The sequence below is a fragment of the Neoarius graeffei genome, chromosome 2, assembly GCF_027579695.1.
Source record: "Neoarius graeffei isolate fNeoGra1 chromosome 2, fNeoGra1.pri, whole genome shotgun sequence".
Lineage (NCBI taxonomy): Eukaryota > Metazoa > Chordata > Actinopteri > Siluriformes > Ariidae > Neoarius > Neoarius graeffei.
The window spans coordinates 127427914-127441856 of NC_083570.1; the positions used below are offsets into that span (position 1 = coordinate 127427914).

The 13943-nt window shown below is 44.2% G+C and overlaps 1 protein-coding gene across 1 annotated transcript; it reads left to right on the forward strand.

The window, feature by feature from the left end:
- The first annotated feature begins 7112 nt into the window (after positions 1 to 7112).
- On the forward strand, positions 7113 to 10409 carry LOC132875470 (induced myeloid leukemia cell differentiation protein Mcl-1 homolog). The gene is made up of 3 exons (XM_060912257.1): positions 7113 to 7674; positions 9561 to 9814; positions 9941 to 10409. The coding sequence occupies exons 1-3, from the start codon at positions 7257 to 7259 to the stop codon at positions 10052 to 10054; spliced, it is 786 nt and encodes a 261-aa protein (XP_060768240.1). The 5' UTR covers positions 7113 to 7256; the 3' UTR covers positions 10055 to 10409.
- Positions 10410 to 13943: the final 3534 nt, after the last annotated feature.

The window sequence follows — 13943 nt, forward strand, 5'->3', positions numbered from 1 at the left end:
GATCTGGGCTTCTGGTTCTCAGTAGCGGTGGCAGTCTAAGAAAAAGGAGCCAAATTTCATGCGTTGTCGACCATGGCAAGCGCCCCAATAAGGGTCTTGTAAAGAGTTTGCTTGCCAAGTTTGACAAATCAGAAGCTGCAATATCATTTCCGCCATAACCAGCACCCCCAGGGGCGAACGTGCACAAAATTTGGCATACATGTCAGGTGAGCTATGAATAGTTTGCGTATGAAGTTTGATGACAATTGAATAAATAGAAGATGAGATATAGATTTTTGAAGAATAAATTTTTTGGTTTTTCCCATGTCAGAAGGTGGCGCTATGCTGTACATGAGCGATTATGAGTTGGAAAAATAAGTGTCTACAACAGCAACGCACTATCACAAGGTAGTGGTGTGAAGGAAAAGCATTATGGAATAATTTACCAAAAACCCGTTTTGGAGCAATTGCGTCGGCCAAAAACAGCGCCCCCCATGGACGAAAATTCCCAAAATGTGGTATACATGACATGGGAGGTAGTAAGAGGGTGGCCGTGAAGTTTGACCAAATTTGAGGAAAGATTGGATTTTTTGCCCAAAAATAGCGCCCCCAGTGGCGAAATATCACAGAAATTGGGTAACATGTCAGAAGCCCAATGAGTGATTTGCGTGTGAAGTATGAGCAGTTTTGAGCAATTAGAAGATTTGTTATGAATTTTTAAGCATGTAAAATTTTGCATTGAAAATTGATTGGCGTATAACTTCTGAACGGTTTACGCTACGTGAAACGTATTTAGTAACTTTTGTCAGCCATGTCTGTAGATGATGTGTATCAATTTTGGTGACATTCCTATGAACGGTCTAGGAGGAGTTGGGCCGTCTTCGTGGCCATGCATTTCGCCCAAAGGTGAAATTACCTCACTTCCTGTTGGGCGTGGCTAATGCATTGGCATTACATTTTTGTCCGGCTTAGTGAGATACATATGCGTACCAAATGGCATGCCACTACTACAAACTACATGGCAACCAGGCACCTTAATGCGGGAGACCAAAATCACAACGACTTAGGGGGCGCTATAGAGGCCCTGAGCGCCGGCCAAGTTTGGGCTTTTGGTTCTGAGTAGCGGTGGCAATTCTCGGAACTGGTGCCAAATTTCGTGCGTTTTCGCCCATGGCAAGCGCCCCGAAAATGGCCCAACAGCGGAGAAAAATAAAGAAGAAGAAGACGGAAGAATAATAATAGTGAACTCTTACAAGAACAATAGGGCCTTCGCCCATAGGGCTCGGGCCCTAATAATTGGGCGGCACAGTGGTGCAATCGTTAGCACTGTCGCCTCAGAGCAAGAAGGTTTGGGGTTTGAGCCCAGCGACCGATAGAGGCCTTTCTGTGTGGAGTTTGCATGTTCTCCCTGTGTCTGTGTGGGTTTCCTCTGGGTGCTCTGGTTTCCCCCACAGTTAAGACATACAGGTTAGGATAATTGGTGGCTCTGCAGTTGGGACAGCAGGTGTCATGAACAGTTTTACACTCAAGTCTCCACCAGTGAACAGTTGATAACTTCAACTAAACAGACTTCCTGTTAAACTATAATGAATTTCCTGGTTACACAGTTGTACTTTGTGACTCTATAGGACACAGTTATAGAAGTGAGTTATTAATAATCACACTATCTGTTATGACCCAGATGAGGATGGGTTCCCTTTTGAGTCTGGTTCCTCTCAAGGTTTCTTCCTTGCTCTGTCTGAGGGAGTTTTTCCTCACCACCGTCACCTCAGGCTTCATCATCAGGGATAAATAAATTAGTTCTTATGTTTACAATATATATCTGGAATTTATACATTTCTGTAAAGCTGCTTTGTGGTAATGTCCATTGTTAGAAGTGCTATACAAAAAGTTTGACTAGACTTTGAGGTGTGTTCAGCTGTGATTTCAGAACGCTGGAGACTGAAGAGGGAACGGTGAACAGATCAGACAGAAACGTAAATAAATCATGATGAGTGACATCATGTCTAACGTTTTACATGTGTGTCACAAAGGAAACAGGAAGTGATGACGTGGTCAGTAATATGTGTGTGTGCGTGTGTGTGTGTGTGTGTGTAAGACTCAGAATGCTGGACCCTGATTTCCCTATATTTATCATTAACCCAGGTTAAAAAAACTTTAAATAATTACACAATATCATTCTTGGATGTAAAAGTTTTAATATCTCATTAAAGCTCACAGAGTAGTACGAGGGACAAGATAAAGATAATCTGAATCTAATGCCATGGGAAAATATCATCACTGGAAGAACCACAAGAGTATAAAGTTCACTAAAATGAGATTAACTGGAGAAACTATGGTAATAGATGTAAACGAGCTGTTATTATAGAGATGATCACATATTAGAACCAGCACATTAATATAAACCTGTGATGTGCAGCAGCACTACCGTCAGAGGTGCTGTTATAGAAAATTAATCAACACCTTCTGACCAATCATAGTGCAGGATTCAACAGCAGTGTGGTGTAAAATGCAGCAAACATCAGGGAACACTTGTGTCTTATTTTATAATTAAATTCAACAAAAGTGTCCTAATCCAGTAGGTCATCATAATCAAGTAGCTCTCAATCTGTCTTTTTCTCTTTTTTTATCTGTTGTGGTATTACTGTACATTAATATTTACACAGACACAGGAAACGGGCGGCACGGTGGTGTAGTGGTTAGCGCTGTCGCCTCACAGCAAGAAGGTCCTGGGTTCGAGCCCCGGGGCCGGCGAGGGCCTTTCTGTGCGGAGTTTGTATGTTCTCCCCGTGTCCGCGTGGGTTTCCTCCGGGTGCTCCGGTTTCCCCCACAGTCCAAAGACATGCAGGTTAGGTTAACTGGTGACTCTAAATTGAGCGTAGGTGTGAATGTGAGTGTGAATGGTTGTCTGTGTCTATGTGTCAGCCCTGTGATGACCTGGCGACTTGTCCAGGGTGAACCCCGCCTTTCGCCCATAGTCAGCTGGGATAGGCTCCAGCTTGCCTGCGACCCTGTAGAACAGGATAAAGCGGCTACAGATAATGAGATGAGATGAGACACAGGAAACTAATAAGACTACTGTAGCATCTTCTAATATTTCTGATAGAATATTTCTGTAATACTCATTCACTACAGCTCATCTACTGCTCATTAATAAACATGAATCATATTAATATTTAGATAGCATGTGAATAAACAACAAAGTGTGATAGAGGTGTGTGTGTGTGTGTGTGTTTCTGGGTGAAGGTTGAACTGGGTGAGAGAGCACGCAGTTCAGGCAGATCAGTTGACTACTATATGCTGAGTCACACACACACACACAGAGTTGAGCTGAGTGATTGTGAAAATCCAGATGCAGCTTTGGAGGAAGAATATCTTCAGGAATGGTTCTGAACTTGTTTTACTGGGAGAACTGGGCCAGTAAACGGATCCCACAAACCTTCCAGAAAGAGCCGCAGTGTGACTCTGTGTAAAAAATAAATAATAAATATTAGCTTATACAATTTCTGCTTGTGAATCAGTAACACTCTGAAATGTGAGAGCTTCATCTCTTCTTTGGCCGTCTTTACATCATGTTTGTTAATAACATTTTACACCACACTGCTGTTGAGTTATGGACTCTGATTGGTCAGAAGGTGTTGATTAATTCTCTATAACAGCAGCTCTGACAGTAGTGCAGCTGCACATCACAGGTTTATATCGATGCACTCATTCTAAGGCTTCACATTACCAAGCTGAAGTGACTCAGATCTGATATTTTACAATATGACCAAGCTGATTTTTTTCAGGGCTGTGTGGACACAGAAATCCAATATTTTCAAATCAGATTTGAGTCACTTAGGCTATGTTCACATTTACAAGTCTCACTGTTCAATTCAGGCGGCACGGTGGTGTAGTGGTTAGCGCTGTCGCCTCACAGCAAGAAGGTCCGGGTTCGAGCCCCGTGGCCGGCGAGGGCCTTTCTGTGCGGAGTTTGCATGTTCTCCCCGTGTCCGCGTGGGTTTCCTCCGGGTGCTCCGGTTTCCCCCAGGTTAGGTTAACTGGTGACTCTAAATTGAGCGTAGGTGTGAATGTGAGTGTGAATGGTTGTCTGTGTCTATGTGTCAGCCCTGTGATGACCTGGTGACTTATCCAGGGTGAACCCCGCCTTTCGCCCGTAGTCAGCTGGGATAGGATCCAGCTCGCCTGCGACCCTGTAGAACAGGATAAAGCGGCTACAGATAATGAGATGAGATGATGGTTCACATTCATCGTTGCAAGTGAGTTGTATCTAACTGTAATGTGAATGCATCTGTGTCCTCCAAAATGGCACATGTGCACACATCAATACATTTTTGCATGAGAAGGCAAAAAAGAAGCAAAATTCAAATCAAATTCAAATTTTATTTGTCACAGCCAAGATCATACAGAGCACAACATTTCTTTCTTTCTGTATTTATTGATGAATTTTGACAGACTGGGGTTTATGAATTGTGACACACTGTCTAGGGTTGCAACCCGTCCCATAAAATACGGAACTGTCCTTTATTTGGCAATTAAATCTTGTGTCCCGTATTGAACCGATACGGGACGCGATTTGTTCCGTATTTTCATAAATGTCCAATACACATGTCTGTCTCACACATATCAACACTACATCTAACAATAATGAACAAAATAAAACAGGAAATACTCCGTTGCAGGATCTACCCAGGACACAAACCCCTCCCCTCTGCGTCACACTCTGTGCGTCTGTGCCTGGCTGCCTGCGTCACTGCGTGTGGCGCTGTCACGGTTGCCTAGAGACAGACAACACACACCGGCGCTGCTCAAAAAACCCGGGCCTTTTAAAAATGTCTGCTGCACCTGGGACTCCACCACGTCCTCAAAAGCGTAAATGCTTACAAAAATACAGACGTGAGTGGGAAGAGGCACATCCTTGGCTGGATGAACTCAGGACTGTTGAGGGAAGGAGTAATGTTTTGCACTTTCTTGTTTTCTGCGTTCTTGAATAAGCAGACATACGTTTGTTGTGTTTTTGTTGTTTTTTCTTCTCTTTTTTCCTCTCTAAGTAAAAATGTTCCCAAGGTTCACAAAGAGAGTCCCTACACCAAAAACAGTTATGCACTTACATTTACAGTGATATTAAGTTCTCAATATCTCATCTCATTATCTCTAGCCGCTTTATCCTTCTACAGGGTCGCAGGCAAGCTGGAGCCTATCCCAGCTGACTACGGGCGAAAGGCGGGGTTCACCCTGGACAAGTCGCCAGGTCATCACAGGGCTGACACATAGACACAGACAACCATTCATTGTTGCCTACTTGTACATTATACATTTTTACAGCATTGGCAATAAAGCATTTCAAGCTTTAAGTATGAGTAATTGCTTTCTTGATCACCCCTTTACTAAAAACACCTACAAAATAAAACATACCACTGCTGCGGGCACCCCACCCCATGGGAGTCGTGCCCGTGGTGGTCATGGCCCCAAGGAGCCGTGGTGGGCGTGCCTTATTTTCATTTCTGAATGGTGGAAACCCTAACACTGTCAGAATCCATGTTTGTTGCTTTAGTAGTTAATAATAAATGCAATTCCGGTGTAATATTAGCTGTGCTGAGGATTAGAACAACACATCTGAGGGAAATGTTGATGTTTCTGAGCAATATGTCTAATTTACAGTCAGAGGCTTTAACCCGTCTGTAAAAAATAACTACATGCTATTGAGGTTTTTCACCCACGTGACCAAGTCATGTGATGCATCGTTAGGCTGCCATTTTGGACGTCACGGCTCGAATCAGTTTGAATGCGAGGAAGGCGACAAACGAAAAACATAAAAGAAAAAGGAGCGAGATGCAGAAAACACCTTCACTATCCAGCGACGTAGGGCATTTACAGGGCGATCAGAGGGAGAGGTATTTGCAAAAATTGAGGTTAGCAGGCTTAGAGAACGACGTTTACCTGCTTCCACCAGGATTGTTCACTGACGTACGGAAGTACACGAAGCCCTCGTCTTTACCTGACTTCGGCCCACATGATCTGTATACTTATGTCGTTAAAAACCCATCGCCATACACAGGTATTGATCTGAAAGCGTATAAGAGTTTGGATGCCTACAAATATTTTGTGTCAGGCTGGGTAACATGCCTACATCAGCGGGTCGTCCCTGGAGCCGGTGGTCGCCATCTTATTACAGCTAAGGTTTGTTCACATTTTCATTTACTTTCGGTCCTCAGGATAAACAAAATGTTATTAAATGTCATTGAAATAACTTCTTAGTCTGTTGAGACATGGCCCGTTATAAATTTGCTGTTACCAGGCAATGACCAAGAACTGTATCATTAGGGTCGGTGTCTGTGTTGTAGCAGTATACTAGCAGCTAGCTGTTAGCACTAGCTAATGTCAACAACATAGTAGCTAGTATGTTACTGTAGCAATGTTTACGTTCAGTCATTTGGATGACTGTTAAAACCTTTCAGTCTCAAGTTTTTCCTTTACTGTATTTACTAGTTTACTGTAATTATGATCCGGCAGCTATTTACACCGGATCCAGTGTAAATAGCTGCCGGAGCGCGCTCCGGCTTGCTCCCCCTCAAATTAAGCAGCGCGCTCTGGCTTGCTCCCAGAGCGCGCTGCTTAATTTGAGGGGGAGCAAGCTGGAGCGCGCTCCGGAACCTCGGCCGGAGCACTCCGGGAGCAAGCCGGAGAGTGCTGCTTAATTTGAGGGGGAGCAAGCCGGAGCGCGCTCCGGCAGCTATTTACACTGGATCTGGTGTAAATAGCTGCCGGATCATAATTACAGTAAACTAGTAAATACAGTAAAGGAAAAACTTGAGACTGAAAGGTTTTAACAGTCATCCAAATGACTGAACGTAAACATTGCTACAGTAACATACTAGCTACTATATTGTTGACATTAGCTAGCTTGACCTTCAAAATGGCGGACACCGGGGCGTCACGTGACCCTGTGACGTCAGGTGAAATACCTCAATTTAGTTCTAATCTGATACTGGGTGGAATTGTTCAGTTGCCTAGCAACAGTTTTAAATACCAGACAGCGCCCTTTCCATATTCGTCAGTTTCCGTTCTGGTTCTGTGACGCATGCGTGACGCTGTCATAGGCCCCGCCCCGCCCGTTCTGAGTGGGTGCGCGCGCCCGGGTGCTTCAGTTTCGCTGTGGTGCTGTTCGGGGGAAGTCAGCGCTCCGGCAAGCGGAAACTTCATCAGCAGCTTTAAATAGTTTATTCTGTGTACAGATCCGCGCGGTTTAAAGGCGCTGCAGCATTCTTAATAAGGCCATGACGGAGCTGAGTGTGATGAAGCGGAGCGCGCCGCTGAGTTTACTGTGCTGTGGGCTTGAGAATGGCGGCGCTGTTCGCTGGGTTTCCCCTTTAAGCGCTCCACTGGACACTTTCTCACAGAAACGCGAGGAGGAGCTCGACGTCTGCACGGAGGAGGCCGACGGACGGGCTGCTGGAGCCGGGATTAATGCAGGGAAAGCGCCTGTGGAAAGCCGGTCAGAGCTTGAGGAGCGCGGCTGTGAGGAGCTCCTGAACCCGGAGCTGGAGACGGAGACCTACGAGCTGCTGAGGCAGTTGTTCCGCTCCCACACGGGCCTTCCGGTGGAACACAGGCGGAATAAAGCGCACTCAGCACTGCCGAGTCTGCAGAGAGTGGTGGGGAAAACCATCCACAACCACCGCATCGCATACACCGGTGAGCTTTACCCACTAACAGGGCCTCATGGCCGCCTCTGTCCGGGAGTTACTGGCGGTTGGCTTTGGGTGCGTTAGCCCCGGGGGTGAGAGGGACTTTAGCTGCAGCATCGAGTTGAGCGAAGTTTGATGGTAATTTTGCCTTTTTCAGATCCCAGTAACAGTAACTTATCAGTCTTTAGACTGAAGGATCTGATTCCGAATCATTTGGTTCTCAGAATGCTCTGTGAAACCGTTCTGCTGCTCTGTTTAGATTTAAACATGGAACCCTCTGATGGGATTCGATCCAGAACACTTTATTCGAACTGAATCCCATCAGGGTTTAAATCTAAACATTCAGCTCGCTACTCAGTTTCTTCAGCGTCTGTCAGTTAGTTTACAGAAGCCCAAACACTGCAGTGCAGGATTCTCTATTACAGGGGAACGAGCACTTTAACTCAGTGAGACATTCACTCGGCTCATAAAATAACCTTTATTTAATAGTGACTTCATAATTTAATTTACACTGTTTATTCCATAAGTTTATTTTTATATCGTTAGTACTTTTTGTGTCGATTGAAGTTCATCTTGCCATACAATTACCCAATCATGACGCAGCAGGCGGATAGTACTGGCCAATCCTGTTGCAGGAGGCGGGCATTATGTGCCGCAGGGACAGTCTGGACTTCAAAGAATTTCCCCACGTGGTTTCCCATAAATGTTAAAGTGCATTATGGATATTCTGTGCTTTACAGGACACAGCATTTAATACTGAATGTTGTAGCACACAGGATCTTTAACTGTGTGCTGTCGGCTGTGAGCGCGCACAAGTTGAGTAAAGTGCTGTAGGAGGTGTGTAACTGAGGCCCTTTTTAAAGTGGAACTGCTGTCTGATTAATACTTAATTTATCTAGAAGTTTTCTCTATTTTCTGTTCTGTTTATTCTTTAATGATGCTGCTGGAATTTTAATTTCCCTGAGGGAACCCTCCCAAAGGGATCAATAAAGTTTTATCTATCTATCTATTTGAGGAAACTGGGTTCCTAGAACTCTGCTTATCAAGCACCAACGCACTTTCTCACACACACGGGCAGTGGCAGATAATTCGGTAAGATTAAGGTGTGTGTAAATGACCACATTAGTGACGGTGAAAATAAAGCACATGAATGGGAGCAAAAAGCATGCAGTAACTGAACACATCACTGCACAGACAGACAGAAGTGCAAAGTAGATTACACACAGACAGGAGGAGACCGAGTCCGGTCCTTTAAGGGGAGTGTCCTAGTGCCCACGGTACAGCGATAAAACCATGAATGAACACACACATGGGGAGATGAAAGGGAAATGAGGAAACCTGGATCCACACACAAAGTAAGGGGAATTCTGGGTAACTTGTCCCCATGCTGGGAATTTCAGAGAAAGATTGTTTTATTTTCCTCAGGACAGAGAGACACTGACACTCTCAGTGGGAGAGTACAGGTTCAGCTGTCAGGTTGAAGATGTTCCGTAGCCTGATAGTCCGTGTGTTAATAGTCCTGTGGCGTTTTCCATGTGGTAGAGGGACAGACAGGTGGTGACCTGGATGGCTCAGGTCTCTGGTGATGGTGCAGCGTTCCTCTGTAATTGACTGGTGTAGATGGAGCGTAGGTTAGGGAGCTCTGTCCCGTTGTCTCACTGAGCCACTTGGTGTAGTTTGCAGTAGTGCACAGTAGGAGAGTGTACTCTCTGTGGTGTGGAGGTAGGTGTGTCATCCTGTGTTTCCTCAAGAACGGTCTCTGCTGGGCTCTATTCCTGGGGGGGTTCAGATATTGTTTATTACTTTTTTTTTTTTTGACATAGAAGCTCAGGAACTTGAAGCTTTAGATCAAGGGTTGTATGATTTATTGTCTACTGACTGTGTGCGTTACAGGCATGGTGCGGCGGCTGTTCGAGAACAGTAGTCTGGACGGTGTGGGCTCCGTACTGAGCGGTGTGTTTGATGATGGTGTGATTTCTTGGGGACGCATCGCAAGTGTTCTGGCTCTAGGTGCTGTGGTGTGCGAGCGGCTGAAGCAGGACTGTGCGAAGGAGCAAGTTGAGGAGTGTGTGGACATTGTTGCCTTACAAATCTCCTCCTACCTCACTACAAACCTGCAGCACTGGTTCATCAACAACAACGGCTGGGTGAGTATATTGATGAGACTGGTTCAGAACACACACAATCCTGCCTTATGCCCTCATGTTGTTGTGTGCAAGTATAACTCTGGAAGTGTGTGTGTAACTGTTTTTCTAATTGCGTTTGTGTTGCAGGATGGTTTTGTGGAGTTCTTTTATGTCGAGGATCCCGAGTCCACAGTTCGGAAGGCACTCATGGCAGTGGCCGGATTCGGAATAGGGGCATGTCTCTTAACGCTGATGCGATGAAGTGGGTGGAGGCAGAGGTGGCCACTGTTACTATGACTACACCGTTGTCTGTCTTCCTAAGGAAACGAGGACGAATGTGCTTGTGCTCTTCTGGGCGATCGCAGAGACACTAATAAATCCGTATGTTTTATGAAGACTGAGCAAAGTTTATATTCAAATAAAATTCCCCTCACCCAGATAAACTGCCCCTGTCTCCGTGGGGAGGTCACTGCACTGTCCTGCACATGGCAGGTTCTCAGCTGTTTAACTTTCAGTGCAGAGTCTGGCACGGTGAGGGCCCTGATTGTGAGGAAATTCAGAGCTTTCCTGTTTGGAGAAAGTTTTAGTTTTTTAAATAAACATTTCAGACACTGAATACTGTGTGATGTGTGTTCATTTCATTGCCTTCTCTGTGTGTGAAAACATACATTTGCATGGATTCCAGGTGTGTTCTGCTTGGTTCTTTACTCAGGTGAGAACATGGCAATTGCTAGGTTGCATCTGATGTCATCTCTGCCTCATTTAGATATGCAAGACATGAAGTGGTGGTCAGCTAAAGTCACTGTTCAGAAAGCATTACTATCGCTGGGGCTGCTTGCTAGTTGTGAAAATGCCCTATGCTTGTGTTTTTGTTCTGCTTGAGTCAGACAAACCATGAAACTGATAAGTTTCTTCTGGGTTCCCTGTGAAGTGATAAAGGGTGAAGGAGTAAAGGATTTTACCAAAAGACGACGAGAAAAGTGGCTCCCGAACCTTTCGCTGTGATGGAAGGGAGACGAGTCGCAGAACGCTCGAGTTTGCGGTGATCGCTTCAGGAGAGGTTTGTAAATTCCTCTGATTTATTTCGTTTGGATTCGCAAGTCACTTTTCTCACCATTTTCCATTATTTCACGATGTCTACAGTTCAGAAGACGCTTCAGTCCTCATGTGTTTTTTGTTTACTGTTTATCACCATATTGTAAATGCATGTGTATGTTTTCACTTTATCAGGATGTCTGAGTGATCTTTACAGGGAAGATGTAGAGTGGGCTCCTACACTGAACTAGAGAAGATAATTGAGACAATCCACAGAAACAAAAACGCAGCTCACGAGTTAATGGCACAAAACTGCTTCCTCGGCCGTGCAGTTACAGCGAGCCGTGATCACTTCTCTGTCCTGTTTCCCCAATCCCCAGGTCTTTTTAAAGGGGCTTCTGTGGATCTTTGTGGATGATTTAGCTGGAAGAAAAAAGCAAGAGGATTGGGAATTGAGCGGTTGTGGCTTGTTTACTCCCGATACTAAAACCTGTAGCATCCTTGCAACCATCACAAAGATGTTTACAAAGCCCAAAAATTCCTCCTTACCCTGGCAAAAACGATCTGGGATTTATCTTGTGTCCTGATCCCCAGATCAGCAACCCAGCCACATATGAAAAGTTGGTCTCCATGTTTGTCCATTGTTTCATCTGTTTGTCTGTGTAGAATGATGTCTGCAGCACCAGGTAGTTTGAGACGTCAGGGAACTCAACAGATGGCTAATTTTCCAACTTGTAGGAAAAATCCTTCTTTACTAGTGTGTACGGATTTCATGCTATCGCAAAGAGCACCCTTCTGAAGGGATCTTGGCCATGTATTGGCCTCTAAACTGAAAATACTCAGACGGTTTCACTTGCTTTTTACATCAGAGCAGCTGAATCGGTTTGTCTGACCACCACTTCATTCACCGGAAGTAGACACCCAAGCTAAAAGTCATGTGACTGAATGCAACCTATAGGCTCAAAGCATGTGAGTGAGGTGGTCTCAGTCTGTGTCCAGGTGAACTTTAGTGAGAAAGTAATTTATCTCTGAATTAACTCACTGCAGGAAGTGTCGTGGGTTTTATTTTGCAGTGTTTTCAGCTCTGAGACAGAGCTGTAGTGCTGCAGAAATGCTGTATGTTCTGGGGATTTGGACCCATGAATTAAAAAGAGAAAATAAACTTTGGATTTGATGTTAAATGTTTTAGACAAGTCTCATCTCATTATCTCTAGCCGCTTTATCCTTCTACAGGGTCGCAGGCAAGCTGGAGCCTATCCCAGCTGACTATGGGCGAAAGGCGGGGTACACCCTGGACAAGTCGCCAGGTCATCACAGGGCTGACACATAGACACAGACAACCATTCACACTCACATTCACACCTACGGTCAATTTAGAGTCACCAGTTAACCTAACCTGCATGTCTTTGGACTGTGGGGGAAACCGGAGCACCCGGAGGAAACCCACGCGGACACGGGGAGAACATGCAAACTCCACACAGAAAGGCCCTCGCCGGCCACAGGGCTCAAACCCAGGACCTTCTTGCTGTGAGGCGACAGCGCTAACCACTACACCACCGTGCCGCCCGTTTTAGACAAGTGACATTAAAATTCTGTAAAGCTGCTTTGCAACAATATCGATTGTTAAAAGCACTAGAAAAATAAACTTGATTTTATAATTATGTAATTTTAATCTATGAGGACTGTTTTAGTTAAAAACTTGTGCCAATGTTCTAATGTTCTTTGGGGATTATATAACCCCATTTCCAGAAAAGTGGGGCAGCTGCAATTGTATAATCAGACAAGAACAGGACATTTCACTTTCAGAACTACACCGTTTGGTCTCCTCAGTTCCCAAACATTTAGAGTGTTGTTAAAAGTAGAGATGCAACACAGTGGTAAACATGCCCCTGTCACAACTTTTTTTTTTTCAATGTGTTGCTGCCATTACATTCAAAATGTTTATATATTTTTTTAAAAAAGTTCTCAGTTTCAACATTTTGATATGTTGTCTTTGTACCGTTTTCAATGAAAGAGGGTTTCTGTGATTTGCAAATCATCACTTTCTGTTTGTATTTCTAGTTTACACAGCATCCCAACCTTTTTGGAAACAGGGTTGTGTCTATAAACCTATACAACTAATGCATTTTTGGTGTTTAAACTGCTGGGATTTTATTGGTTATATTAAGATCAGTGAGCATCTGGTTACCGTTTTATGATTTTATTCATTGGAATTTCCCTCTCAGAGTGAAAGTGAACCTCTCATTCCCAGGCTCCTATAAATGATTTTGTACACGCCCTTTAATGCTCAGGAAAACCTTGTCTGAGGGAACACAGATCTCATGTGACCAGGAAGTAAAATTAAACACTAATGTTTCAAATCATCAACAGCTTGGTAATAAATTGTGTGTGTGTGTTTTTTAGAGTAAAATACTGAGACTCTGTACACAGGGGCACTGTCCTGTTGGAACAGGAAATTGTAATATTACACCATACAGAGATATTCTATCCTGGTGTACTTCCAACTTTGTGGCAAAAGTTTGGGGAAGAACATTGGTGTGAAGGCCAGGTGTCCACATACTTTTGGCTACATAGTGCGCCACAGCAAAAAATACTGACAATTTTTTTCTTTACTCATTAAACAATATGGCATCATATTCTTTATCCTGTTGTCACTTACGTTACAGCAGCTTTAAACACTGAAGTAGAAGAGCATGAATATAAACCTGTGATTTTCAGCTGCACTACTGTACGAGCTGCTGTTCTAGAAAATTAGTGTCTGTTTGTTTTTGCCATAACATTTGTCTTCACTTTGTATGGATTTTTTTTCCTTTTTTTAAATATTGGCTGTAACACTGATGACTTGCAGATTACATTAATGGCATTTAGCAGACGCTTTTATCCAGAGTGATGTACAACAAACCCGAGCAACCTGAGGAGCAGGTGCTTTGCTCAAGGGCAATTCAGCCATTCCTACTGGTCTAGGGAATCGAACCGGCAAACTTTTGGTCCCAAAGCTGCTTCTCTGACCATTAAGCCATGGCTTCCACTCAGTTTAAATAAATAAATAAATTTAATAATAATAATAAAAACAAGATTAGGTAAAAATACCCAGCCACTGGGGTTGCACAAGCAA

Excerpts from the sequence above, each read along its gene's own strand:
- LOC132875470 (XM_060912257.1), top strand. The coding sequence starts at position 7,257 with ATGACGGAGCTGAGTGTGATGAAGCGGAGCGCGCCGCTGAGTTTACTG. Across the intron at positions 7,675-9,560 it reads CCACCGCATCGCATACACCG|GCATGGTGCGGCGGCTGTTC; the intron begins GTGAGCTTTACC and ends TGTGCGTTACAG. Across the intron at positions 9,815-9,940 it reads TCATCAACAACAACGGCTGG|GATGGTTTTGTGGAGTTCTT; the intron begins GTGAGTATATTG and ends TTTGTGTTGCAG.